We start from the raw sequence: 27,420 nt of genomic DNA, 5'->3' as shown, positions 1-27,420 counted from the left end.
GGAGCTGGGAGCCTAGCACAGAGACACTTGCCGGATTGCAGAGCGGGAAATACACGCTCAGGAGCTTGGAACTGGGAGGAGGCAGCAGGAAAAGGTGTGTGGATGGTCCACAGAACAAGGTCTGGTGGCATCTGTGGCCATGGAGGCGAATAGCTGGGCTGTGGAGGGGAAGAGGCCAAGACTGTGGTTGCACCAGAATTTCCTGTGTTGGGTGGGAGCCCGTGACTTCTCAGACATCATGGGATGGAGGGAGGGAGGGCCGAGGGATGAGCAACGCATCCTGTCATGGGATTGTCCATCTCATTGGACGGACAAAGCAGAAGGGTCAGTCACCCTTCTGGAGGGAGACACGGCTGGTGGCTGAGCTGAGAACCCAGCTCCCAGCCCCAGAGGAACCAGTTCAGTATGGCGCTAACTCTCCTTCTGCCTGTGCTGGGTAAGTGACTTCCCTGTCTGTCTGTCTGTCTTCTCCTGTTACCCATTCTCCCCCATTCTCCCCAGCATCCCATCTCTTGTGTACTTGGAGGTCTCATCAACTCTTTTCTCTCTTTCAGCCTCTCTCCAGCTCCTTCCCCGGCTGGTGTCCCCTGCAGGTAATGCTGATGCCTGTCCTTCCTGAGATGCCACTGCTGGGGGTAGTAATGTCTTGGGAGCCGGGGTGGGATATTTCCCCCCTTTGAAGCTGTGAGATGTGGAAGTGCAGGTAGGGGGTAGCTGAGTCCGGAGGTCTCCAACTCCCTCTTTGTTCCTTATCCCTGGCCAGCCCCAGTTCATTCCGACCTAACACCGTTCCTGTCCCAGAGCAGGTGAGATGAGTTGGGTGGGTCTCCGCCCAGGTCCCAGCAGAGAGGCCCTCACCAGGCCATGAAAGACGGGTGCCTCTCTGCCCTCTACAGGGGAAGGAGCCATACACTGGTGGGGGTAGGGGGTTGTGTGTACCTGGGTGGAGAGGAACTCAGGGCTAATGATGATGAGCTCAGCTCCGGGACCAGCTGAGCCAGCACATTTTCCCTGGTGGAGGGAACCTGCACATTGTGAACGCTTCTGCTCAGAGAGGAAGTGGCCTGACCCCACGTCTATTTGGAGTTCCCAACTCCTCTTTCTCTTGTACCTTGCATCACGCCATGGGGCAGCCCTGAGGGGAGCCGATGCGGGATGGCCTCCCTCCACCTTCCCAAGGGGGGGAGAGATTGTGCAGTGTTCGCCTCAGCCCTGTCACACACAGGGAAGCTGCCCCTTCTCACAGCAAGGGGCTCAGGCTCTGGGCAGACTCAGGAAGGTCACAGTCAAGTCACCATCTTGAGATTTCCTCCTTCACCACGAGTGCTGGAAGCTGACTCTTTTTAACAAACGCCGAGATTCTGCTTCAATCCCATGACCCCATGGTGGGTTATGAGTTGGTGCTAATGGAACCTTGGTTCCCCAGCTAAACTCCCAGCTCCAGCCTTCTCCGTGCATCCCCTGAAGGTTGAATACCTGCTCGGAGACATCGTGGACCTCACATGCTCTGCTCCCGCCGTGAAGGATTGGGTGTCGGTATTCCAATACTACAGCAATACGGGATGGGCTGTTTCAGCCTGGGTGTCCTCCGGGTGGAAACACACCTACAACCTCAACATCACGGAGCCACGGAGTGCGGGTTCGTACAGTTGCAACTATTACACGGGCAAGTCTGGTAGTTTCGTCCACTCCTTGGAGAGCAACCATATCACCATCCGAGTCAAAGGTGAGGTCCGTCTGTCTGTCTATCTATCTAACAATCTATTGTGGCAAGGCACCCCTTTTGCCTTGCGGGACTTAGTGCTCCCTCCTCTGGCAGGGACACGGTCTGGGGTAAGTCAGCCCCACTCTGGAGTGTGTCTGTCTTCTCTCTTTGGGGTTTGTTTCTCAGAGCTTTCCCGGTCGGCCTCGGGGCAGGCCTGAGGAGTGCTCCACTTCCAAACAAAGGGAAGCAAGTCTATAATTCACAGAAGCAAACTTCTCCCCCTCCCCGGAGAGAGGTTTTAACAGGTTTCAGGCAGCCCTTAACTAGACTCAGGTGTCCCTAATTGACCTGAAGCAACCCCTTCCCAGCTTATAGAAAAAAGGGCCTTTACTATTCTAGGGTTAATACATCTGTTTTCCCAGCCCCTCCTGCAGCCGTCCGGCCTGACTTTGTCACACTATCTACAGCAGGGCTCTCAAACTCAATTTACCTTAGGGCCAGTGCCAGTCCTCAAATCCTCCCAGCGGGCCAATAATGTCACTCATGCCGCCCAAAACTCCACCCCCCCCAAACTCTGCCCCCCACCTGTCTAAGACTCTGGGGGAGGGGGTTTGGGTGCAGAAGGGGTGAGAGGTTGGGGTCTTGGATGGAGTTTGGGTGGGGGAGGGGGTCTGGGATGCAGGCTCTAGGCTGGGACAGGGGATTGGGGTGCAGGGTACAGGCTCTGGGCAGGAGTTTGGGTGCAGAAGGGATGAGAGGTTGGGCTCTGGAAGGGAGTTTGGGTCAGGGAGGGGGTCTGGGGTGCAGGCTCTGGGACGTCGTTAGGTTAGAGGCTCTGGGCTGGGGCAGGGGATTGGGGTGCAGGCTCTGGGAGGGTGTTTGGGTGCTGCAGAGGTGAGAGATTGGGGTCTTGGAGGGAGTTTGGATGGGGGAGGAGGTCTGGGGTGCAGGCTTGGAGCTGGGGCAGGGGATTGGGGTGCAGGGTGCAGGCTCTGGGAGGGAGTTTGGGTGCAGAAGGGGTTAGAGGTTGGAGTCTTGGAGGGAGTTTGGGTAGGGGAGGGGATCTGGAGAGCAGGCTCTGGGATGGGGCAGGGGGTGGGGGTGGAGGAGCAGGGGGAAGGGGTGTAGGCCCTGGGAGGGGGTTGGAGGGTGCGGCGCTTACCTGGGGCTCCAAGGCAGGGTGGGCCGGGGGTGTCCATGCGCTGCTGCCCCCAGGCACCGTCCCTGCAGCTTCTCATTGGGTGCAGGGGCGCTCGGGGCAGGGGCAGCATGCGGAGGCCCCCCCCCCCCGGGGCCACAGGGAGGGTCCGGCAGGCACATGGAGCTGCTGCTGCCGATGGTGGATGGGGCCCCAGGCAATTTTAAATCGCCCGGGGGAAGCCCGGGGGGAGAGTAGCAAGTGGGGCCAAGGGAGAGACCTGCCCCCAAATTGCTGGAGCCCCGCGGGCCACATTGGGGAGGATCTCAGGTTGCAGACGGCCTGCGGGCCGGGACTTTGAGACCCCTGATCTACAGGAACTCCTCCCTGACCGTCCCCAGTTAACGTGGTTACGTCGCTGATCTAGTAGAGAACAGGCTGGTTTAAGGCTGTGCAATGCTCCCTTATAATGCTGTTTGGCAGCCACCTGCTTTGTGCACTGCTTGCAGGGAGAGCAGCCGGTGCAGCTGGTGGGGGCTTGGAGCCAGGGTGGGCCGGCAGCCCCCACATCAGCTCCCCTAAGTTCCCTGGGCGGCAGCCGCCCAGCAGGCTACCAATTGCCAGCAGTTCAGGTGTCCCTCCCCCCACTGCCATGTGCTGCTCCTGCCCTCTGCCTTGCTGTGTGGGGGGCGAGGGGGGACGTTGCTGATGTCAGGGTGTCCCCTCTTCCTGCTCCTGCCCCTGCTCCTGCTCCTGGCCCCCATCGCCACAGAGGGGGGGACAGTCAACAGGGCTCAGGACGGAGGGAGCTTCCTGGCAGCGGCTGCTGTCTCAACTTGCTGATCTACTTAAAAAGGCAATGTACTTAGAATGGAGTCAGCGTACTTAAAGGGGTAATGCTCTCTCTCTCTCTCTCACACACACACGGTGTGTGTCTCTCTCTCTCTCACACACACATACACACAGTGTCTCTCCCTCTCACACACACCCAGTGTGTGTGTGTCTGTCTCTCTCTCTCATACAAACATGCACCACCTGGCACTTCGGAAAGTGGAGCGAATGGTGCTCTCTAGTGGGATATGCTTGGGTTCATCATAACGTTCAGTTTCTGCAGGGAATGTTTGCAGTCACTGCCATGCGTCTATTGTGTCTCCTCCCTCCATCCCTGCTGCCTTGTAGAGTGTGAGGCTACATTAAAAACAATGTGCTAACCCTTGAGGGCTCAGCTGAGTGCTAGTTCATCATTTAGCAGTAAAGGATTCCCTGGGAAATATGCCACCCTCTGACTTCATCACCTCAACCAACCTTCATGATCATCTTTGTTGTGTACAGTATTCAATTGTTTGTTTAAAACTTATACTGTGTGTGTGTGTATATATATATATATAGTCTTTTGTCTGGCAAAAAAAAAATTCCCTGGAACCTAACCCCGCCTATTTACATTAATTCTTATGGGGAAAATGGATTCGCTTAACATCGCTTCGCTTAAAGAAGCATTTTTCTGGAACATAACTACAAGGTTAAGCAAGGAGTTACTGTATCTATCTATTTATCTATCTATCCCCATACTCTCTCTCTCTCTCCTTCTCTCCATACCCCCCCTCTATCTCTACTTAATGGATGATTTAACTGGGACTTGGTCCTGCTTTGAGCAGGGGGTTGGACTAGATGACCTTCTGGGGTCCCTTCCAACCCTGATATTCTATGATTCTATGATTCTCTGTACACCACAGTGTAGCTATTTAAATATCAAGAGACCCGTTTCTCCCTTTGTTCTTGCTTTTACACACACACACACACACACACACACATTATCTTTTGAAGGTCAATGACTGTCAAAGTCATGCCATTATGGAGGAGGGTCTGTCTGCCCCATTGTCTGTCAGGAGCAGGTAATATATGCCAAGGTTTATCTTTCATGGGTTATTTCTCAGCCATTCACTCCCGAATCATGGACACCTAACATGGCTGTCCGACTGGCAACTGTATGGCTGCCCAATATTAGGCAAACATCCCCATCCAATATGGAGTCTCACACTTAGCAAAATGGCCAGTAAATATGGCCGATCAACTGGCAACAACTTTGCAGCCCAACATGGCAGCCCAAATACTAACATGCCCATCCAAAATGGCTGCTCACACTCGACATAATAAACATGGCTGCCCAACTGGCAACAACATGGCCGCCCAACTTACCGCCCAACTACTAAAATGGCCAACCATCATGGCTGTTCAACTGTCAACCACATGGCAATCCAACATTCCTACCCAACTGAAAAGAGCCTGATTGCCCAAACATAGCTACCAACATGGCCACCAGTCTTAGTTGCCCGATATAAAACAAGACCCATAGGGTTCCAGGAGCATAGATTCATAGATACTAAGGTCAGAAGGGACCATTCTGATCTTCTAGTCCGACCTCCTGCACAGCGCAGGCCACAGACTCCTACGAAAAACCTCACCTATGTCTGCCCAACACAGTAACCCAATGGCTAGCAACCCCCCAAGGCAGTTTTCTGAGGAAGGAATTCCCAATTCCAGCTCCAACAACTTGTTCAAAGTCTGGAGGGAGGGAAGATGCATCCGTTCCATTCTCCGAACCACATTTTCACATTCCTCCATCTCCTGCCCTGGCTGACCCCAACCCTTTGCTGCCCTGTTCAGACCCCCCTGCAGAGCCGACACTGAGAGTGGATCCCACGTCTGGAGTGATGAGCGAAGGGCATCCCCTACTCATCACCTGCACGGCCCCCGGGGACGCCAGACAGCTGAGGTTTCACTTCTACCAGGATGGGGCCAAGATCATCCCTGGGGACGCTGGGTCTGAGATCAGCACCGCAGAGCCCGGGAATAGCTCAATGACAGTCTCTGTGCTCAGCATCCCGCGGGCTGACACCAACAGCACCGGGGAATACACCTGTCAGTACGAGGAGAAACAGAGCGAGAGATGGATGCTGTCCACCAGGAGCCAGGCTGTGACTGTTACCTTGAAAGGTGAGGCTGCCCTAGAGAATAAAATCAACCCCTACATACAAAAAGAAAAGGAGTACCCGTGGCACCTTAGAGACTAACAAATTTATTAGAGCATAAGCTTTCGTGAGCTACAGCTCACTTCACAAAAGCTTATGCTCTAATAAATTTGTTAGTCTCTAAGGTGCCACGGGTACTCCTTTTCTTTTTGCGAATACAGACTAACACGGCTGCTACTCTGAAACCCTACATACAAACAACATTTCCTACACCGCACACACACACACACAGAGAGAGAGAGAGAGAGAGAGAGAGAGAGAGAGAGATTGCAACCAAAAACTCAGTAAGGCAACAAAGTATTTGGCTCTCAAACAGTGCCACCCAGCATGGGCGCCCCTTCCCCACCCCACCCTCTGTGCCCTAGGCCATTTACAGTACAGCCCCCCTTCCCCGCCCCCACCCTATGTGCCCCTAGTGCCCATATACAGTACAGCCCCCTTCCCCCCCCCCACCCTCTGCTGCCCCTAGTGCCCATTACAGTACAGCCCCCCTTCCCCACCCCCACCCTCTGCTGCCCCTAGTGCCCATTATACAGTACAGCCCCCCTTCCCCCCCCCCACCCTCTGCTGCCCCTAGTGCCCATTGTACAGTACAGCCCCCTTCCCCACCCCACCCTCTGCTGCCCCTAGTGCCTATTATACATACAGCCCCCCTTCCCCGCCCCACCCTCTGTTGCCCAAGTGCCCATTGTACAGTACAGCCCCCCTTCCCCCCCCCACCCTCTGCTGCCCCTAGTGCCCATTATACAGTACAGCCCCCCCCCGCCCCCACCCTCTGCTGCCCCTAGGCCATTGTACAGTACAGCCCCCTTCCCCACCCCCACCCTCTGCTGCCTAGTGCCCATTGTACAGTACAGCCCCCCTTCCCCACCCCCACCCTCTGCTGCCCCTAGTGTCCAAGATACGGTATAGCCCAGGACTGGCCAAGCTTGGCTCCGGAGCCCATGCGGCTCTTCTGAAGTAACATATGGCTCCTTGTCTAGGCTCCGACCCGAGGCTGGGAGCTACAGGAGCCAACTTTCCAATGTGTCAGGGGGTGCTCATGCTCACCCTGGCTCTGCCACAGCCCCTTCCCCACTCCACCCCTTCCTGCCCCCTCCCCTGAGCCTGCGTGTCTTCGCTCCTCTCCCCTCCTCAGAGCCTTCCTGCACGCCAAAAAGCTGATCGGGAGGTGCGGCGAGGGAGGGGAGGCAGTGATCGGGGGCTGCCGGTGGGTTGGAGGAGCTGGGAGTGGGGGAACGGGGGAGCTGATGGGGGGTTCCTGATGTATTACTGGCTTTTTGGCAATGTACATTAGTAAATTCGGCTCTTCTGGAGCTCAGGTTGGCCACCCCTGGTATAGCCGCTGCTTTTCACACTCAGCACTGTGATTCCCGTGCTAACCTCTCTCAGTTGCTACTCCACGCAGATCCCCCTCCACAGCCAGTGCTGAGCATGGATCCCCCATCAGGAGGGGTCACGAAGGGTTCCCTCTGCTCAACCGCACGCACACGGGGCTGCCAGGAATGGAGGTTTCCACTTCTACAAAGATTGGGCAAAGATTGTCCCTGGGACGCGGGTCTGAGATCAGCATCAAGGAGCCAGCACCAGATCTAGGAATGTCTGTGCTGAGCATCCCACGGGGGTCCTAACAGTGCGCGGGAATTCACCGTGGGTACGAGGAGAATGTGAGCGAAGGTGGTCCCGTCCCTGAGAGACCGGCCTGTGAACATCACCGTGAAGGGTGAGGATGCCCTAGAATCTTAAATCCATGCCAATAACTTCAGTGCTTCCTGAAATAGGGGGCAAAGGGAAACACGGGCACCTGAGCACACACTCAGCTGCCTTTTGAAGGAGAACGATTGTTGGGGTGACGCAGAGGTGAAATAAATGCGCCCGCACATACAAGTGATCCTATCCTGTCCCATATGAATCGAGAATCATAGAATACCGGGGTTGGAAGAGACCCAGGTAAGGTTTCTAGTCCAACCCCCTGCTCAAAGCAGGACCCGTCTCCAAATAAATCATCCCAGCCGGCTTTGTCAAGCCTGACCTAAAACTTCTAAGGAAGGAGATTCCACCACCTCCCTAGGAAACACATTCCAGTGTTTCACCACCCTCCTCATGAAAAGATTTTCCTAATATCCAACCAAACCTCCCCCACAGCAACTTGAGGCCATTGCTCCTTTCTCGTCATCTGCTACCACTGAGAACAGTCTAGATCCAGCTCTTTGGAACCCCTTTCAGGTAGTGAAAGCAGCTATCAATCCCCCCATCATTCTTCTCTTCCGCAGACTAAACAATCCCAAATCCCTCAGCCTCTCCTCATAAGTTCATGTGCTCCAGCCCCTAATCATTTTTGTTCCCCTCTTGCTGGACGTTTTTCCATTTTTTTCCACATCCTTCTTTTAGTGTGGGGCCAAAACTGAGACAGTACTCCAGCATGAGGCCTCACCAATGTCGAATAGAGAGGAACATCACGTCCCTCGATCTGCTGGCAATGCCCCTACTTATACAGCCCAAAATGCCATTAGCCTTCTCTGGCAAGGAGGGCACATTTTGACTCATATCCAGCTCCTCGTCCACGTACCTCTAGGTCCTTTTCTGCAGAACTGCTGCCAAGCATTTGGCCTAGTCTGTAGCGGTGATGGGATTCTCTGTCCTAAATGAGGACTCTGCACTGTCCTTGTTGATATCATCAGATTTCTTTTGGCCCAATCCTCTAATTTGTCTAGATCCCTCGTATCCTATCCCTACCCTCCAGTATCTACCTCTCCCCACAGTTAGTGTCTCTGCAAACTTGCTGAGGGTGCAATCCACACCATCTCCAGATCATTAGTGAAGATATTGACAAAACCAGCCCAAGGACCGACCCTTGGCGCAATTGATACGGCTGCCAACTAGACAGGAATCATTGATCACTACCTGTTGAGCCCAACAATCTAGCCAGCTTTCTATCCAACTTAGTCCATTGCTCCAGACCATACTTTAACTTACTGGCAAGAATATTGTGGGAGACCGCGTCAAAGCTTTGCTAAAGTCAAGGAAACAACCTCCACTGCTTTCCCCTCATCCACAGAGCAGTTATCTCATCATAGAAGGTAATTAGATTAGTCAGGATGACTTTGCCCTTGGTGAACATGCTGACTGTTCCTGATCACTTTCCTCTCCTTTAAGTGCTTTAGAATTGATTCCTGAGGACCGGCTCCATGATTTTTTTCAGGACTGAGGTGAGACTGATGTCCTGTAGTTCCATGGATCCTCCTCTCCTTTTTTAAAGATGGCACTACATTAGCTTTTCCCATTCGTCCAGACCTCCCCCGATCAACATGAGTTTTCAAAGATAATGGCCAATGGCTCTGCAATCACATCCGCCAACTCCTTTGCACTCTCGGATGCATCGAATCTGGCCCCGTGGACTGTGCTCATCCAGCTTTCTAAATAGTCCCGAATCACTTCTTTCTCCACAGAGGCTGGTCACCTCCTCCCCATGCTGTGCTGCCCAGTGCAGTAGTCTGGGAGCTGACCTTGTTTGTGAAGAAGAGGCAAAAAAGCATTGAGTACGTTAGCTTTTCCACCTCGTCTGTCACTAGGTTGCCTCCCTCATTCAGTAAGGGGCCCCCACTTCCTTGACCACCTTCTTGTTGCTAACATACCTGAAGAAACCCTTCTTGGTTACTCTTAACATCTCTTGCTAGCTTTTATAAAGTAGAGCCGCCGCTTCCCTGGCCACACCTTCTGTTACCCCTAGTGCCCATTATACAAATAAACAAACCCCTTCCCACTCCCACCCTCTGCTGCCCCAGTGCCCATTACAGTGTAGCTGCCCCTCCCCGCCCCCCCTCTGCTGCCCCAGTGCCCATTGTACAGTACCGCGCCCCTTCCCCGCCCCCACCCTGCTGCCCCTAGGTGCCCATTATACAGTACAGAACCCCCTTCCCGCCCCCACCCTCTGCTGCCCTAGTGCCCAATACAGTACAGCCCCCCTTCCCCGCCCCACCCTCTGCTGCCCTAGTGCCCATTATACAGTACAGCCCCCCTTCCCCGCCCCCCCCTGCTGCCCCTAGTGCCCATTATACAGTACAGCCCCCTTCCCCGCCCCATCCATCTGCTGCCCCTAGTGCCCATTATACAGTACAGCCCCCTTCCCCGCCCCCACCCTCTGCTGCCCTAGTGCCCATTATACAGTATAGCCGCCCTTCCTCCACCCCTCTGCTGCCCCTAGCCCATTATACAGTACAGCCCCCCTTCCCAACAACCCACCCTCTGCTGCCCTAGTGCCCATTGTACAGTACAGCCGCCCCTTCCCCACCCCACCCTCTGCTGCCCCTAGTGCCCATATACAGTACAGCCCCCCTTCCCCTCCCCCCCTCTGCTGCCCTAGTGCCCATTATACAGTACAGCCCCCCTTCCCCTCCCCCTCTGCTGCCCTAGTGCCCATATACGTACAGCCGCCCCTTCCCCACCCCCACCCTCTGCTGTCCCAGTGCCCATTAGACAGTAGAGCGCGACCTTTTAACCAGTTTTCCCCAATCTGGTCTCCTGCTGACCCATCCATTTTGTCCTCCCCTCAGATCCCCTTCCCTTGCCGGTGCTGAGCCTGGATCCCCCCATCCGGGGTGGTGAGCAAGGGTTCCTTAGTCATCACCTGCACAGCCCCCGGAGATGCCAGACGAGTGGAGATTTCACTTCTACAAGGACGGGGCCGAGATTATCCCCGGGGACATGGGTCTGAGATCAGCACCATAGAGTCCAGCATGGATTCTATGATTCTCACTTTCCCAGGGGCTGGTCCTGTGAGCTCCGGGGAATTCACTTGCAGCTATGAGGAGACCGTGAGGGGGGTGGATCCGTCCCCCAGGAGTCGGGCTGGAACGTCACCATGAAGGGTGAGGCTGCCCTAAACCTCCAAATCCATCAAAGTTACTCCAGAGTCCGCCTGTGGGGAGAACAGGGAAACACCACTCCCAGCTGCTTTTGAAGAACAACAGTTGTTGAAATGAGCAGCTGTGAATGAATGGCTGCTTGACTCAACTCCCATTCCTTATACTACCCTAGTGCCCATTATACGTACCGCCGCCCTTCCCCGCCCCCACCTCTGCTTCCCCCGTGCCCATTATACAGTACAGCCGCCCCTCCCCACCCCCACCCTCTGCTGCCCTAGTGACCATTGTACAATATAGGTACCAGGAAGGGTGAATGGAGGTGGTCCCACCACCAGAAACTGGCCGTGAATGTCACTGTGAAGGGTTGAAGCCCCAAATATGCGTGACAGCACCCCAAAATGAAGCCACCTCAGTATATACCAGTATCATACCAGCAGGCCCCTGCTACCTTCAAGGAGAGACTTGGCTGCAAACTTAAAGGGACAGTAAGAAGACCCATTCCCCCCTGTTGCAGTATCGCTGACTCCCACACGGTGGCATCATTTCACCATGGCTTGTACCAAAAGCATCTGGCTGGCAGAAATCTTCCCGTATAGGGGAGGGCAACCGTTTCCCTGCCCTGTCTGGGGTATAGTGGAGGTAGCAGATCCCTATTCCCTGTTCTCCTGTCCTATGATCCTGGCTATTAAACCTCTCTTTCCCTCTCTTAGCTATCTGGTCTCTGCCCATCCCCCTGGTGGCGGGTGCCGGGTGCTGCTGTGGGTGGTTGGCTGCTGTCTCTTTGTTTCTACAGAGGAAGAAGAAAGGTGTGTAGGAGAGAGAGATGGGGATGGAAAATGGGACTCAGGCATCCATGTCGGCAGCACAGGGTGCTCACCCCTACGTGGCGCCGCAGATCTCAGTCCCTCTCGTCCCCCCGTCCACCTCCAAGATTAATTTAGGATCACAAGACCCTATTGCAAAGGACTGTGGGTAATTGGCTAGAGCAGGATTTCCTTTCATGGGATCATCGGTGATTTGGTAATACAGGACTTCAGTGCAAAGGACAGTGGGTAATTTGGGGTAAAGGAGTGTGGGGAGTTTACAGGAGGGAGGCTTTGCTGCAATGGATCATGGGTAATTGGGTAGTTACAAGGTGCAAAGAATTGTGGTTTCAGGGGAGAGATGCCAGGATGGGGATTGGGATCCAGGCATCTGGGATGACCGTGCACACAGCTCACCCACAGGGGGCACTGCAGAGGAGAGCTCAGGGTGAGGAATGGTGGGCATTCAAGCAGTACTGCCAGGAGGTCACACGACTGGTGCTGAAATGCAGCCAACTCTGGGGTGAGATAGCTGAGCCTACAGGTGCACTGAGACGTCACCCGGCAATCATTCACTCAAGGCTGAGATGCAGCTAGCTCTAGGGTGGAACACAGCAGCTTGAAGTCAGCTGCACAAATGAGTGGAAGGGCAAAAGCAGATGCTAGATGTCATGGAAGCAGCCGGGGTGGAGGAATTTAGGACAACAGAATCAGGTCAGCAGGTCTGGGGATATACCGGAGTTTATGGCCAGAGTCTTGGGCAAATTACATAGAGTGGGGGGCAGGGGAAGGAGGGAGTGTTATTGGGAACCGTCTTGTTCACTGTTTGTGCAGCGCCTAGCATATTGGGGTTCTTCACCATGAGGCATTTCTCCTAGGTGCTACAATGATAATAATTAAGAAGGAATGGTACTTATCCATAGGAAAGCAGCTGTGGCAAAATCACCCTCCCACCTCCTTCCTGCAGCACAGTGCCTCCTAGTGCCATGCTGGGACATTAGACAGGGAGTGACTGCAAGGGAAGAACTCCCAGAGACAGGGTTCCCTGGGTGCAACCCGGACTGTGTGACTGCTGAGCCCTCTGTCCCACCAACCTGGGGTATCTCTCTGTGACATTCCCCTCTGATGTTATCTGGACCGGTGATCTGCTTGGTCTCTCCAATCCTTGACTCTGGGAGCCAGCCTTACCCTGCTCTGCTGTGAGAATCCCCACTCCGGGGCTGTTTATGCACAGCCTCTAGCATGTAGGCTGCTCCTTGGATTGTGCAACCGAATGACACTAGCCAATATCTCCTGTCCCAGACACAACCCTAGGAACCTCTGTCTTGCAGTGTCCAGTTATGCCCGCTGGACGCTGCAAACTTATATGAGTTTGTCAGTTTAACCAAGAAATTGATATGCACCAGGCTTGTTCTCCCAAGGGGAGTCTCTGGCACGCTTCAAACCAACCGCACTGCTTCAGGTAGAATAAACAAACCAACGTATTAATTATAAAAGATAGATTTTAAGTGATTATAACTCGTTCCGCGCTTCATCAACAGAAGTGGACATGCACTCATCTTTGTAACCTGAGCTGAGATTCCCCCGGCACTTGAACCAAACCATACGGTTTTAGGTAAAATATAGAACAGATGATTAACTACAGAAAAACGGATTTGAAGTGATTATAAGGAGCAAGCGCAGATATCAAAGTTGGTTCCTTAAGAAATAAAAATAAATTCACAGTCTAAGTTCTACAGACTAAACAGGATTTGAATCAAGCAGTGTCTCACCCTGACAGATGGTACAAGCAGGTTACAGATCCTCATACACAGGCTAGGACTCTTCTCCAGCTGGGGACCTGCCTCCCACGGTTCAAAGTCTTTGTCCTCCAAATGTGTTTTGGGAGTGAGGCCAAGTGATGATGTCACTTTCCCTCTTTTATACTTTCTTGCTGAGATCTTTGCTGTGACATGGGGATCAGGTGGTCCCCATTGGTCAAGCAGTCTCCATTGTGTACAGTCTATGGAAAGTGGATTCTTTCCTTGATAGGTGTTGATAAGCCATTAATGCTGCCTGGCTACTCCACTGTTGTGAAAGTGGAAGTTGTGAAAGGCTGGTTTGGGTGTTGTTCCCACACTTCCAACAATCTCTCAGTCACACACACGCATACTCCATAACTTCCCTAATGACAGCATACCACAATCCACAGACATTAATGTTCAACCGATGAAGACTTTTAAAGTAATACCTTACACGAGCACACTTTGTACAAACCACATATCTACATGTAAGTGACGAGTGGTAATACGGGGGGTTCCATGGTGCTACTTTGAGGTACAGAGCATCACCTCGTCCCTCTTAGTTCACTGCAAGAGTTTTAGTCACTGGCTAATGCGGAGGCAGTGGACCCAAGGTCCTCTTTAGGCTTTGACAATACAACTCCTAAGTGTTGCTAAGCATTATCATGTTACCCCCATGAGCTCTTTAAAGTTCTGTGTACTTTTAACTCTTTGTGGATCAGTCTGGTCATTTCAGAAGTTAGCCAGTGTGCCTCCTCTGGGATGCTAGAAAGCATCTCTTTGTATCTGTTCAGTATTGTTAAACCTTCTTCTTTTCCAACTGGTATTAACTCAATGCAGATATTAATGTTTTCTAGAGTGTAGGTAACTTGGCATTTAGCCAGCAATGCCATGAGGTAGTGTGCCTCAGTTTCCCCTTCCATGCAGCAGACCAGGTTTATTATGGTTTCTCTGCTGTGACACACCCCCTACTGGGCCCTGGCCCTGCTCCCTGCAGTGCAGCGCCATCTTGGGGCATTGGGCTCAGCTCTGACTGGCAGGAGAGAGCACCCCCTATTGAACCCTACTTTGCTCCCTGCATCACAGCACCCCCTACCACTGCACTCTGGCACTGTGGTCAGCACTGACTATCGGGGGAGAGCCCCCCGTGCCCCTCTCCCTGCATCACAGTGCCCCCTAGTGCCCCCTGGTGCATTAGAGTCAGTGCTGATTAAGATGCAAGAACAGCCCCTACTGAGCTGCCGCTCCCTGCAGCACAGTGCCCCCTAGCAACGCATGGGGGCATTGCAGACAGCACTCTTTCCCAGGGGCGCATACCCCCTATTGAGCTACCCACAATGCCCCCTCCTGGCTTCCTTGCTTTGCTATCCCTTGTTGCTGTCCCATCTAAGTGCACCCCACCCTTTCCCCTTCTGAGCCAGAACCCTAACGTGGAATAGAAACACATTATGAAATGCCCCAAGTACATTAGCAATGTCACTGATTTGTTTTTCTCATTGGTAGGTTTCAAGTGGGAGCAGAGGAAGAGAACCCAGAACAATAGTTCCATCAGCAGTTACTCACCTATACCTCTGGCAATGATCAATCCGGACACTCTTTAACCTTCAGGGGAAATTACACGGTCCTATCTCAGTGCATGGGGCTGGACTTCAAGCTCCTTGCCTCTTTGTCCCCTCAGCTCCTTGCCTCTGTGTCCCCTGCAACATCATAGGGCCAATGAAGATCTGTGAAGCTTACCACACTCACTGTGCATATCCTCCCAAGGTCTCCTTCATGCTGTAAGGCACACACCAGGTCTCCAGCTGAAAACATCCCTGGCAAAATGAGATGTGATTGTGTCTCTTTGCCTGCTGCAGAGAGACTGGGACTGTTCAAACGGAAGGAAGAAGTTTCTATTCTCCCAACTTCTCAGCAAATCTTCCCTTTTCCAGGAACATTCAAGCTGATGTAAATCTCTGTAAATTTCCCATCTCCTGTTTGTCATTAAACCTCCCTTTAACCTCCTATGGTCTTTCTGCCGCTCCCTCCCCCATGATTCTATAAAATGAGACATGTCAGGCTGGAAGGACCTGGAAGGGTCATGAAGTCCAGCCCTGTGCACTGAGGTAGGACCATGTAGACCAGTGCTACTCAAAGTGGTGGTCCGCGGATCGGTGCAGGTCCGTGAGCCATCAGCTGCTGGTCTGCGTGCACATTGGGGGAAAAAATTGCCAGTCCCCCACATCAGATAGCTTGAAAAGCGCTGATGTAGGACATCTCCAACAGGTGTTTGTCCCACCTGGTCTCCAAAACCTCCAGTGATGGGGCTTCCACAACTTCCTTTGGAAGCTGATTACAGAGCTTAACTCTCCTTACAGTTAGAACTTTTCCCTAATATCTAACACATCTCCCTTGCTGAAGATGCTTGTCTAACTTCAGTGGAGATGAGGAACAACTGATCCCCACCCTTTTGGAACAGCCCTTCACATATTGGAATACTGTTCTCAGGTGCCCTCAGTCTTCTTTTCTCAAGACTGAAAAAGCTCGTTTTTTTAAAAACCTTTCCTCAGAGGTCAGGTTTTCAAAACCTTTGATCATTTTTGTTGCTCTCCTCTGGACTCTCTTGAATTTGTCCACATCTTTCCTAAAATCCCAGAATTGGAAGCAGTTCTCCAGCTGACGTCTCACCAATGCTGAGTAGAGTAGGAGAATGACCTTCCATGGTTTACATATAAGACTCCTGTTAATACACGCCAGAATGATATTAGCCTTTTTCACAGTGGCATCATGTTGGGGACTCATCTGCAATTTGTGATCCACCCTAACCCCGGATCCTTGTCAGCAGTACGACCCTCTTAGCCAGTTAGTCCCCAGTTTGCAGCTGTGCCTTTGATTTTTCCTTCCTAAGTGAAATTATTTGCACTTCAAGTATCAGAGGGGTAGTCTGTAATCTGTATCCACAAAAACAATGAGGAATCCGGTGGCACCTTAAAGTGCCACTGGACTTCGCATTGTATTTGCACTTGTCTCTATTTAATTTCGTCCTGTTGATTTCAGGCCAATTCCCCAACTTGTCAAGGTTATTTTGAATTCTAATCCTGTCCTCCAAAGCGCTTGCCACCCCTCCCACTTTGGTGTCCTCCTATAAGCCTATTTTCCACTCTCCATTCTCCAAGTCATTCATGAAAATATTGACTAGTACCAGATCACGACTGAGCCCTGTGGGACACCATTAAGTACACCCTTTTACTTTAATGGCAAACCATTGCTAACTACTCTTTGAGGATGGTCTTTCAACCCGTTGTGCACCCATCTTATAATAATTTCACCTAGACCATATTTCCCTAGTTTGCTTATGAGAATGTCATGTGGGACTGTTGAACACCGGACTAAAATCAAGATACATCACGTCTACTGCTTCCCCCTATCCACGAAGCCAATAACCCTGCCAAAGACGGAAATGAGGTTGCTTTGGCATGATTTGCTCTTGACAAAGCCATGCTGGCTCTTTCTAATAATCTTCTAGGTGCTCACAGATTGATTGTTTAATAATTTGTTCCAACATCTTTCCAGGTATCGAAGTTAGACTGACTGGTTCATAATAAACAAGGTCTTCCTTCTTCCCCTTTTTAAAGATAGCTACCATTTTTGCCCTTCCCCAGGTCTCTGGAATATCACCCATGCTCCATGACTTCTCTAAGATAATCACTGATGGTTCTGAGATTGTTTCAGCTAATTCCTTAAGTACCCTAGGATGATTTCATCAGGCACTGCCAACTTGGATACACCTAATGTCTCTAAATATTTTTTAACTTGTTCTTCCTCTATTACCTTTGCTGTGGTTATTTCCTCCCCACTGTGGTGTGTGTCATTGTCCCTGTACTGCTGACCCAGAAGGGAGATTCTCCTTAGAACTCCTATCCCTGTTGAGTTAGGCTGTGCCCGGCTGTGTGCACCCACCACTAGCCACACTATCAGGGAGAAGCCACTTTGACCTGAATCCATGAGGCTGAGGGCTCAGAGTGGCAGCCCCCAGTGAGCTGAATTCAGTTCCTCCAGCTCTAGTCCCTGTCATCTCATTAGCTCAGTGATACTCAGGGCCCCAATCCTGGCCCCTTACCCTCCCTGTAGACATGGCCCAGCCACCCCTTCTCCAACCTCCTCGTCCGTAAATCATCATTCACTCCCATCCCCTGCTCCACCTCTGCTCCATGCAGGGCAGGGACATATTGATCTTTCTGGGGAGATTGTCCTGCCACAGCCCATCTTCTCCATTCCCAGCTCTGGGAGGGGAGTGGGATCTAGTGGCTAGAGCAGGAGGGGCTGGGCACCAGGACTCCCAGGTTCTATCCTCAGCTCTGAGCAGGTAATGGGGTCTAGTTGTTGGAGCAGGTGGACAGGGCAGGGGCTGGATATCAGGACTCCTGGGTTCTCACTACAGCTCTGAGCAGGTAGTGGGGTCTAGTTGTTGGAGCAGGTGGACAGGGCAGGGGCTGGATATCAGGACTCCTGGGTTCTCACTACAGCTCTGAGCAGGGAGTGGGATCTAGTGATTGGAGCACAGGGGAGTTGTGAGCCAGGACTCCTGTGTTTTCTCCCCAGCTCTGAGCAGGGAGTGTGATCTAGTGATTGGAGCAGGGGGGTGCTGGGAGCCATAACTCCTAGGGTCTCACCCCAGCTTTGGGAGAGCAGTGGGGTCCAGTGTTTGGCGTGGGAGGGGCTGGGTATGAGGACTCCTGGGTTCTCTCCCCAGCTTTGGGCAGGGCATGGAGGGACTCCTGAGTTGCCCTCCCATTCCAAGAAGGGGCATGATTCCTATCAGTTGGGAAGACATGGCGACCAACATTTTCAAAGTTGATAGGGATTGTGGGTGCTGGGATCCAAAAGACCCTGATCCTACGAGGGCAATTCCCAACAAGCCAGACAGAATCTCTAGGCACTTGAAATTCCTGGCCTCTGGTCTTTATCATGAGATTACTAGCACTATCGCCCCAGGGCCCACAGCCAGTTGCTGCCCATAAGAGCTCAATCCAAAACTGAGATGACCAAAGGGATTTGTTTCAGATAGCAGCCGTGTAGTCTGTATTCGCAAAAAGAAAAGGAGTACTTGTGGCACCTTAGAGACTAACTAATTTATTTGAGCATAAGCTTTCATGAGCTGAAGTGAGCTGTAGCTCACGAAAGCTTATGCTCAAATAAATTGTTAGTCTCTAAGGTGCCACAAGTACTCCTTCACTTTTTGCAAAGGGATTTGGACACCTAATTCCCATCCTTGTTTATGGGCATTCAAACCCCTTAGGCCTTGGCATAAACAAGCAAGTTTGAGCTGCTTAGAAATCAGGGTGAAAAATTCAGTGCAAATGGAGGAAAATAATTAATTTCTTATACGTTGGCCACGGCAAAGATCTGATTCTCAGTGGAGACTGTATAATGCTGGTGCATCACCACCTTGCCTCCACTTTGCCTCAGTTTCCCCACACAGCTGGAGAAGGTTTTTTGGGTGGGTAAAGCCGCTTTGAGCTGAGCTGGCCCAGGGCTGTGTTGCTTTTGCAAGACACTGGAGGGGGGGGAGGGAAATGCAGGAAGGAGGGCCTCAGTTTGTGGTCAGCAACTGCTGTCATGTTTCCCAAGAGCCTGGCATGTGACCATCACTGGGATGCCACGATACTTCCCACATCGCGGAGGAAGCAGTGGCTGGGTGTCACATCCATACCAGGGTTCAGCTATCTCATAGAAGGGAGCCAGTCTCTTCCCTGGGCAGAGACAGGGCTGGTGGCTCAGAACCAGCTCTCAGCCCAGACAGATCAGCTCACTCAGCATGGAGCTAACTCTCCTTCTGCCGCTGCTGGGTAAGTAGCCTCCCTGGGCCCACTTCCTCTCTTGGGTTATATCCTGTCTTGCTTGCTTTCCTGCTTCTCTTCTAGTCTTTCCTTGCTTGCTCACATCCTTCTTTCTGTCTTTTACTTTCTATCGATTTTCTTTCTTGCTGCTTTTCTCTTCTAGACTTTTCTCTGTTTCTTGCTTTTTCTTTCTATCTCTTTAATTTCTTCTCTTGCTATGGTTTTTTTCTAGCTTGCTTTTCTGATTCCTCTTTTCTATATTGCTTGCTTGCTTGCTTTCCTGTTTTCTTCTATCTTGTTTATTCTCGTCAATTGCTTTTCTTGCTTGCTTTGCTTTTCTTTTCTTCTTGCTTCCCTGCAATCTCTCTCTTTTCTTTCTTGCTTTCCTGCTTTTTTTTCAATCTCTTTCTTTCTTTTTTCTTTCTTTCTTCTTTCTTTCTTTTTTTTCTTTCTTTCTTCTTCTTTGTTTCTTGACTGCTGTCTTGCTTCCTTGCTCTTTTCTTGCGTGTTTGTTTTCTTGTATTCACTTTCTGTCTCTTTTCTGTCTTGCTTGCATTCCATCCTCCTGTTTACTTCTTTCTTACTTTTCTTTCTTGCTTGCTTCTTTTTCTGCTTTCTTGTTATATCTCTTTTCTATATTTCTTCTTGCCTGCTTGCTTGCTTTCTCTTTCTGTATCTTTCCTTGCTTGCTTGCTTTTTCTTGCTTTCCTTCTCATCTGAGCTGTACTACCCTGTGACACTATGACCCCATATTCTTCATAGAGATATTGTTATGATATGATTATGGCCTAACTATGAGGTATTTTATATAAGAGAGGTCATGTGAGGTATCATTGAAAAGATTACGGTTTACCGAATATGATTATCATATTATGATAAGCATATAATGATGCATTATCATTTTATAACTGAAGTTATAAATATTGTCTATGCATATTACAAATGTGTTTACACTGGGGAACATCCACTAAGCAGAATGCAATCAGTCTAGATGTCTTGCTGGGAAGGGCCATTAGAGAAAACAATAGGTCTTAGAAGATGCTGATCACCCACTGAGAAGCCTTCCTGGGGATGCTGCAAACAGCTTCTGAGTTATGGCTGCAGGGTCATGTAACCAAGTCACCTGATACTGGACTCCAGGATAATACTTGTGTTTCCTGACGACCGGGGGTGGGGATCAAACTGGGGGACAAAGGATTCCCGCCACATGCAAAAAACTATTTAGGGCAGGGGAGTGACTTCCTCATGGTTCATTCTTCACTGCCTCCCTGCCCAAGAAAGAAGACTGCTGAACACACCTGAGAAACAAAAAAGACTGAACTAGGGGAGAAGGGCTGATGATCCCAGGCTAGAGGTGTCTAGCCTGTGAAAGGAGTAACTGGAGTTTTAAGCAGAAAGCAAGTGCAGCTTGGCTTAAAAGAATATCTGCAATCTTCCCTAAAACAACATTTAGGGTGAAAATTGTGCTCTTATATAGAATTTTGTTAGTACTAAGCTTAGATTGCGTTTTTTTATTTGCTAGGTAATCTATTTTGATCTACAAAAGAAAAGGAGGCCTTGTGGCACCTTAGAGACTAACAAATTTATTTGACAGGTTTCAGAGTAGCAGCCGTGTTAGTCTGTATTTGCAAAAAGAAAAGGAGTACTTGTGGCACCTTAGAGACTAACAAATTCATTAGAGCATAAGCTTTCGTGAGCTACAGCTCACTTCATCGGATGCATTTCGAATGCATCCGATGAAGTGAGCTGTAGCTCACGAAAGCTTATGCTCTAATAAATTGTTAGTCTCTAAGGTGCCACAAGGCCTCCTTTTCTTTTGCAAATTTATTTGAGCATAAGCTTCATGAGCTACAGCTCACTTCATCGGATGCATGTAGTGGAAAATACAGTGGGGAGATTTTATACACACAGAGAACATGAAACAATGGGTGTTACCATACACACTGTTACAAGAGTGATCAGGTAAGGTGAGCTATTACCAGCAGGAAAGCGGGGGCGGGGGGGGGGGAACCTTTTGTAGTGATAATCAAGGCGGGCCATTCCCAGCAGTTGACAAGAATGTGTGAGGAACAGTGGGCAGGAGGGAATAAATATGGGGAAATAGTTTTACTTTGTGTAATGACATCCACTCTCAGTCTTTATTCAAGCCTAAGTTAATGTATCCAGTTTGCAAATTAATTCTAATTCAGCAGTCTCTCATTGAAGTCTGTTTTTGAAGTTTTTTGTTGAAGAATTGCCACTTTTAGGTCTGTATTTTCCACTACATGGATCTGATGAAGTGAGCTGTAGCTCACGAAAGCTTATGCTCAAATAAATTGTTAGTCTCTAAGGTGCCACAAGTCCTCCTTTTCTTTTGCGGATACAGACTAACACGGCTGCTACTCTGAAACCTACTTGATCTGTTTGCTATCCCTTATAATCATTTAAAATCTATCTTTGTAGATAATAAACTTGTTTTGTTTGTCTAAAACCAGTGTGTGTGTGGAGACTTTAACCTGGGGCAGAAAGCTGTGCTTATCCCTCGCCACATTGAGGGAGGGGGTGATTTTCATGAGCTTACGCTGTAGTGTTCTCTGGGCAGCGCAAGACTGTACAATGTTGGGCTTACCCTCTAGAGGGGTGCGTGCACTTGAATACTGGGCAATTCCTTAGCTGAGCCGTCCCATGCAGAGGTGATCTCAGCATGTGTGTGTATAGCTGCAGCTGGGTGTGTCCCTACTTGTATGTGTGCTGGTAAAATGCAATATGAAGCTTGAGGGAAGGCTTGGCTGGCTTGCCTCAGCAGTACCGTGTAAAGCAACCCATCCTGGTGGGTCAGGTGGGATCAGTGGTACCCCAGTTCCAAGTGGCCCCCCGTGGGGGAACCCATCACATATCCCATCCCCATTCTCTCTCTACCCCCTGCCTTTTCCTAGCATTCCTGACTCCCATCACACTTCTCCCTCCCCAGATCTGACTCATCCTCTCTTCTCTTCTATCTTTCAGCCACTCTCAAGATTCTTCCCAGGCCTGTTCCCTGCAGGTAATGACGACACTTGTGCTCACTCAGATGACTCATTTTGGGGTGGGGTTGTCTCTCGAGGAGAATTCGCCTATGCTTATGCTGTGGGAATCCCATGGGGGTGGGTTTGTGGGGAACCCGTTAGCCCCCCCCTGGACACACCAAGCTCCCGCTTTGTCCAGCCAGCACCAATGCCAGCACCCCCAGAATGGCCGAGGTGAGACATAGGATCGAGACAAGTTAGTGGGGTCTCAGCCAGGGAGTCCAGAGCTGGATGCGTACCCTGCTGCCCCCTAGTGGGGAGGGGGGTACATCAGCAGGTGGCAGTGTGCTTTTTTGGGGGCATTGTCCCCTGAGGTCTTGAAAGGTTAGTTTAGGAACAAACCTCATCATTGCAGAACATTCTCCTCCTGCCCCACCCTCATCCCCCTCTTCTCTGCCCCCGCCCCAGTTCTGTGCCTGTATGCTCCAGGAGGCAGGTCCTAACTCTGGCCTGGCCTGGCAGTAGCCTGTGTCTGAGGTTGGATGTGGGACATCTGTGGCTTCTTTCTTGGCTGCTGCTTCTGCCTTCCTTCCCAACTAATGCCAATGGAAGCTTTCTTTCTCAGGTGTCCCTGAGGCCCCATCCCTGTCCCTGCACCCCCAGAAGCAGGAGTACCTTCCTGGAGACACTGTTAAGATCAAGTGCTCTGCTCCTCCTTTGGTGGATAGAGTTGGAGGATTCCAGTACTACAGTGATATTGGAAAGGCCATCCAGTCCTAGCTTCATCCAGGAGAAGCCATACCTTCAAATGAGCCTCACAGGGCCTGAGGATGGGGGGTCGTACCATTGCAGATACTGGATAGACCAAGGCCGTTCTTGGAACAGGTCCAGCAGCAGTGACACTGTCCTCATTAGAGTGAAAGGTGAGCTCTGCACAGTCTCTTACATTTCTTTGGGTTAGAGGTGAACACTTCCAAGATGCATAAAGACATAAGCGGACAAAAGTATAGCAGGGAACCAACCAATGACACAGTCCCCCAGCATGCCATTCACTTCCCAGCTGTGGCTGCCCAACATGGCTAATCCTTCAATGAATACAGCTACACAGTATGGGTGACCAACTGCCAACAACATGGACACCGAACATGGCTGCCCAGCTACCAACTGTATGGCCCTCCAACATGGTTTCCCTACTACTGACAACATGACCATCCAATATTGGTCGCCTACCACACTGGAATTCTGGGCTTGGACAAGAGCTCCTAGGCACTATGATAATACAAATAAATAATAATTGCTACCCAATTGCTGACAACAACCTACACAGCTGCAAAACTGATATCAAACATCTCAACTTTCAGAAATATGGCTTCCGAACTACTGACTACAGGGCCACCCTCCACCATGACTGCCAAAAATATGAAACATGTCTGACCAATTGACAACACAATCTCCAGGCTTCCAGAAACGTGACTTATTAGCATACTTACCCAAAAGGTAGCAACACCCTCAGCCATTGTACAAATACTGTGCCAAATTACGGAAATCAGGCTGCCAACAATACTCACCAAACATGCCCTTCACTTCCCATATAAGGGTAACCAAAATGGCTGCCAAACTATCAACAAAATGGCAACCCAATATGGCTATCCAACTACAAACAACATGGCCACACACTATGGTGATCCAACAGACTCAGTCAACAACTAACAACAGGATCACTGAACATGGCTGACAAAAAGCTGACAACATGGCTGCCCCACATGGCCGCTCAACATGGCTGCCCAACGGCCAGCAACATGAGACTCATCATGACTCTCCAACAGCCAGCAATATAGCAATTCATCATGCCTACCTAACGGCCAACAACTTGGCATCCAACATGCCTACTCAACAGCCAACAACATGGCACCCAACATGACTGCTTGTCTGTCAATAGCATGGAGATCCAGCATGTGCCCCACACTCAGGACAACCTGATACATAAAGAGAATAAATGGTTGTTACAAGGAGGAGGGAGAAGACTTGTTCTTCTTAACCTCCGAGGACAGGACAAGAAGCAATGGGCTTCAATTGCAGCAAGAGCAGTTTAGGTTGGACATTAGGAAAAAATTCCTAACTGTCAGGGTGGTTAAGTACTGGAATAAATTGACTATGGAGACTGTGGAATCTCCATCACTGGAGATTTTTAAGAGCAGGTTAGACAAACTGCTGTCAGGGATGGTCTAGATAATACTTCATCCTGCCATAAGTGCAGGGGACTGTACAAGATGTCCTCTCGAGGTCCCATCCAGTCCTATATGTCTATGATATTTAAGTTCCCAGAACCTGTTCTCCAGCATGACAAACTAATGGCTAACAACACTCACCTTGTAGAATCTGGAGGAAGGAATAAACCCTAGGCTCTCACTTGCAGCTACACAAAGGTCTTCATGTAGGGAGGCACGAGGTATCAGTTTGAATCTTACCAGTGTTGAGATTTGGGCAACATCTCTGCTTCCCCCCCATGTCAACACCCCCCCCCATCCCCGATTCATTCTTGTTGCCTCTCCTAACCTCAGACTTCCCTCCCTGGCCGAAGCTGAGTATGGATCCTCCATCCAGAGCGGTGAGCTAAGGGCTCCCCCTGCTCATCACCTGCACTGCCCCAGGCAATGCTGGTGAGCGGAGGTTTCACTTCTATAAGGATGGAGTTGAACTCATCCCAGGGACGTGGGGTGTGGTCAGCACAACAGAGACCAGGACCAGCTCTATGATGTTCAGCATCCCGCGAGCTGGTCCCAACAGGGCTGGGGAATTCACCTGTGCGTACAAGGAGAACATGAGTGGGAGGTGGATTCTGTCCCTAAGGAGCTTGGCTGTGAATGTTTCCATGACAGGTGAAGTTGCCCCAGATTCACCAGTCTAAGATATACATAATGCTTCCTGAAGGGAACAGAAGTCATGAACGTACACACACACACACACACACTGAGTAGGGCTCATCCCCTCCAGCAGGGGGCAGCAAGGACACAATCACAGACATTGTGCACATCCCCTCCAGGGATGCACACAGAGCATGCACACACACTGGCAGCAGGGGGACACACTCATGCCAGTGTATTATTTCTTTGCAATTTCCTCCTTTTTGCAGCGCGCAGACATTTCTGGGTCCGGGAACTGGCTGTGGGAGGGTCCTTCTTCACCATTAATGGCCTCATCTTCCTCATCTCCCACCTCTGCATGAAGAGCAAAGGTAATCGCACATTTCTCTCCCCCGTCCCTGCTTTCACAGGAGCTTGGAGAAGCTTAAACAAATGAACCCTGAAATTTCTCCTCCTGAGTCTCACCTGGCAAAGCAGCTGCTGCAGTAGACAGCACTGAGCCTAGTATCTCTCCACCAGCCACACCATTATATCTCTCTTCTGACCCTTGGCTCCACCTGCTGAAATGCTGCGTAAGCGCCACCCAGTAACACTGCCTAGGAGTCCCCAGGGTTGAAAGGCAGCTGCTTCTGGGATGGGGCGTGGCAGCCGGTGGGCAGCTGCAGTGTAATGCCACAGAGGGATCGCTCATCCAGATGCAGCTGTCTCTGGGGTGGGTCACGGCAGCTGTTTAGCAGCTGGACATAGATGATAAAGCACTGCAGGCCAGAAAGGCATGTGAATGCAGACTCTTAGGGAAGCTACAGCAGCTCCACATCTCAGCCACAGCTCCAGCATGATCACTGAGGGACCAGCACCCCTGAAGGGTCTCGCATCCCTCCAGCTGCAGCACTGCACCCCTAGTGCTACACAGGGGCGTTGGTGATAGCATGATGCGAGGGGAGAGCACCACACGGAGACCCTTCCCTGCTCCCTGCAGCACAGTGCCCCCTACCGAACCCCCTGCCCTGCTCCCAGTAGCACTGTGCCTCTAGTGCTACACACTGGCATTGGAGTCAGCACTAATTGTGAGGGCAGAGTGCCCGCTACTGAGCCCCTTCCCTGCGCCTACAGCACAGCGCCCCCTACTGAGACCCCACATTCACCCCTACTGGCTTCTTCACTTTGCTTGCTCCAAAAAGATACCCCTCAAAACGTGCCCCAAGCTTTTTCTTTCTTCTTTCTTTCTTTCTTCTTTCTTTCTTTCTTTCTTTCTTTGAGTTTTCTCATGTGCTTTTCTCATTCTCAGGTTCCAAGGAGGAGCACACAGGTGTCTCAGACCCATTTCAATCAGATTATTACTCAGTCCCTGTTCAATTGGTCATTCGTCAGTCTGGTCATTCTGCGACCGCCAAGGCAAACCACATCTCCAGCCCCATGTCCCGTGGGAATAATGAGTACCAGGAAGAGGTGTGAAGGCTCAACTACTGACTGCGAATATTCCTCCCCTGCCCGCGGATGGCTGGCCAATTCTGCAGCTCAACTGGCTCCAGGGGAGAATGTTTTGCTCCTCAGATATTACAGGCAAACCAAGATATTACTGGTTTCAGAGTAGCAGCCGTGTTAGTCTGTATTCGCAAAAAGAAAAGGAGTACTTGTGGCACCTTAGAGACTAACAAATTTATTAGAGCATAAGCTTTCGTGAGCTACAGCTCACTTCATTGGATGCATCACGAAAGCTTATGCTCTAATAAATTTGTTAGTCTCTAAGGTGCCACAAGTACTCCTTTTCTTTTCAAGATATTACTGTGTGTCACGTTCTCTGCTACAAATGTGGAGAAACCAGATGGGTGTGTTTTGAAGAAAGAAGGTGACTGGAAAGAAAGAGGAAAAAATGTAACTAAGAAAAAGAAAGAAAGAAAGAAAGAAAGAAAGAAAGAAAGTTTATATTCTCATATCTCCTCAGATCTTCCTTCTCTCTATATATTCACAGCATATGAATCCCTGTAAATTCCCCCATCTCCAGCTTTTAATTAAACCTTTTTTTTTAGCCCCTTCTGGCCTCTGACCCTTGTTTCTTTCACTGTGGTTATTTTGTCCCCCAGATGGTGTGTGTCATTGGCTCTGCACTGCTGACACCGAATGGTAATTCTCCTTTGGACCACAAACTGCAACTCCTTCCCCTGTTGAGTGGGACTCAGGCCGGCGGTTTCCACGAATTGCTAAGCTACCCAGTGGAGCAGAAAACAGCCACCTAGCCCTGTCACTGCAGAGAGGGGGCATCTGGGTCACTTCTCTGCCGTGGGGGTCTGTATCGTCTGGATTGGCTGGGCAGAGCTCATGGTGAAAAGCAAGAGGGCTGGGGTGCAGAAGGAGGAGTGGGACCCCTGGGAGGAGCTTGGGGAGGTGGGGGGGGAGCTGATAAGGGGGCTGACGGTGGGTGCTGAGCACCC

The 27,420-nt window shown here is 50.8% G+C and overlaps 2 protein-coding genes across 6 annotated transcripts; both read left to right on the top strand.

Moving 5' to 3' along the window:
• The first annotated feature begins 280 nt into the window (after window positions 1-280).
• On the top strand, window positions 281-25,197 carry LOC119841669 (basement membrane-specific heparan sulfate proteoglycan core protein-like). 4 transcript variants are annotated; one of them, XM_043495981.1, is made up of 8 exons: window positions 281-436; window positions 555-593; window positions 1,427-1,726; window positions 5,508-5,837; window positions 7,281-7,348; window positions 10,493-10,740; window positions 11,448-11,543; window positions 14,825-15,325. In XM_043495981.1, exons 1-6 carry the CDS (start codon window positions 406-408, stop codon window positions 10,598-10,600), a joined length of 876 nt encoding a protein of 291 aa, XP_043351916.1. In that variant the 5' UTR covers window positions 281-405; the 3' UTR covers window positions 10,601-10,740; window positions 11,448-11,543; window positions 14,825-15,325. The 4 variants fall into 4 exon arrangements, with proteins under 4 accessions (XP_043351916.1, XP_043351914.1, XP_043351915.1 ...); XM_043495979.1 differs by having other exon boundaries at window positions 7,281-7,595; window positions 10,426-10,740; XM_043495980.1 differs by lacking the exon at window positions 10,493-10,740 and having other exon boundaries at window positions 7,281-7,595.
• Window positions 18,905-27,025, top strand: LOC119841668. Of its 2 annotated transcripts, XR_006275446.1 has the most exons (6): window positions 18,905-19,149; window positions 22,126-22,162; window positions 22,750-23,047; window positions 25,258-25,359; window positions 26,277-26,557; window positions 26,764-27,025. XR_006275446.1 is itself a non-coding variant. In XM_038369209.2 (5 exons), exons 1-5 carry the CDS (start codon window positions 18,920-18,922, stop codon window positions 26,441-26,443), a joined length of 834 nt encoding a protein of 277 aa, XP_038225137.1. In that variant the 5' UTR covers window positions 18,905-18,919; the 3' UTR covers window positions 26,444-27,025. The 2 variants fall into 2 exon arrangements, 1 of the variants encoding a protein (XP_038225137.1); XM_038369209.2 differs by having other exon boundaries at window positions 26,277-27,025.
• The last annotated feature ends 395 nt before the right edge of the window (window positions 27,026-27,420 follow it).

Source organism: Dermochelys coriacea, chromosome 13 (assembly GCF_009764565.3).
Source record: "Dermochelys coriacea isolate rDerCor1 chromosome 13, rDerCor1.pri.v4, whole genome shotgun sequence".
Taxonomy (NCBI): Eukaryota; Metazoa; Chordata; order Testudines; family Dermochelyidae; genus Dermochelys; species Dermochelys coriacea.
Note: the sequence above shows the minus strand (reverse complement) of the source record. Positions and strands in the feature narration are given on the sequence as shown.

Coding starts and splice junctions, on each gene's coding strand:
- LOC119841669 (XM_038369210.2), top strand. CDS start 406: ATGGCGCTAACTCTCCTTCTGCCTGTGCTGG. Junction 594..1,426: donor CCGGCTGGTGTCCCCTGCAG/GTAATGCTGATG, acceptor TTGGTTCCCCAG/CTAAACTCCCAGCTCCAGCC. Junction 1,727..5,507: donor TATCACCATCCGAGTCAAAG/GTGAGGTCCGTC, acceptor TGCCCTGTTCAG/ACCCCCCTGCAGAGCCGACA.
- LOC119841668 (XM_038369209.2), top strand. CDS start 18,920: ATGTTTCCCAAGAGCCTGGCATGTGACCATCACTGGGATGCCACGATA. Junction 23,048..25,257: donor TGTCCTCATTAGAGTGAAAG/GTGAGCTCTGCA, acceptor TCCTTTTTGCAG/CGCGCAGACATTTCTGGGTC. Junction 25,360..26,276: donor CCTCTGCATGAAGAGCAAAG/GTAATCGCACAT, acceptor TCTCATTCTCAG/GTTCCAAGGAGGAGCACACA.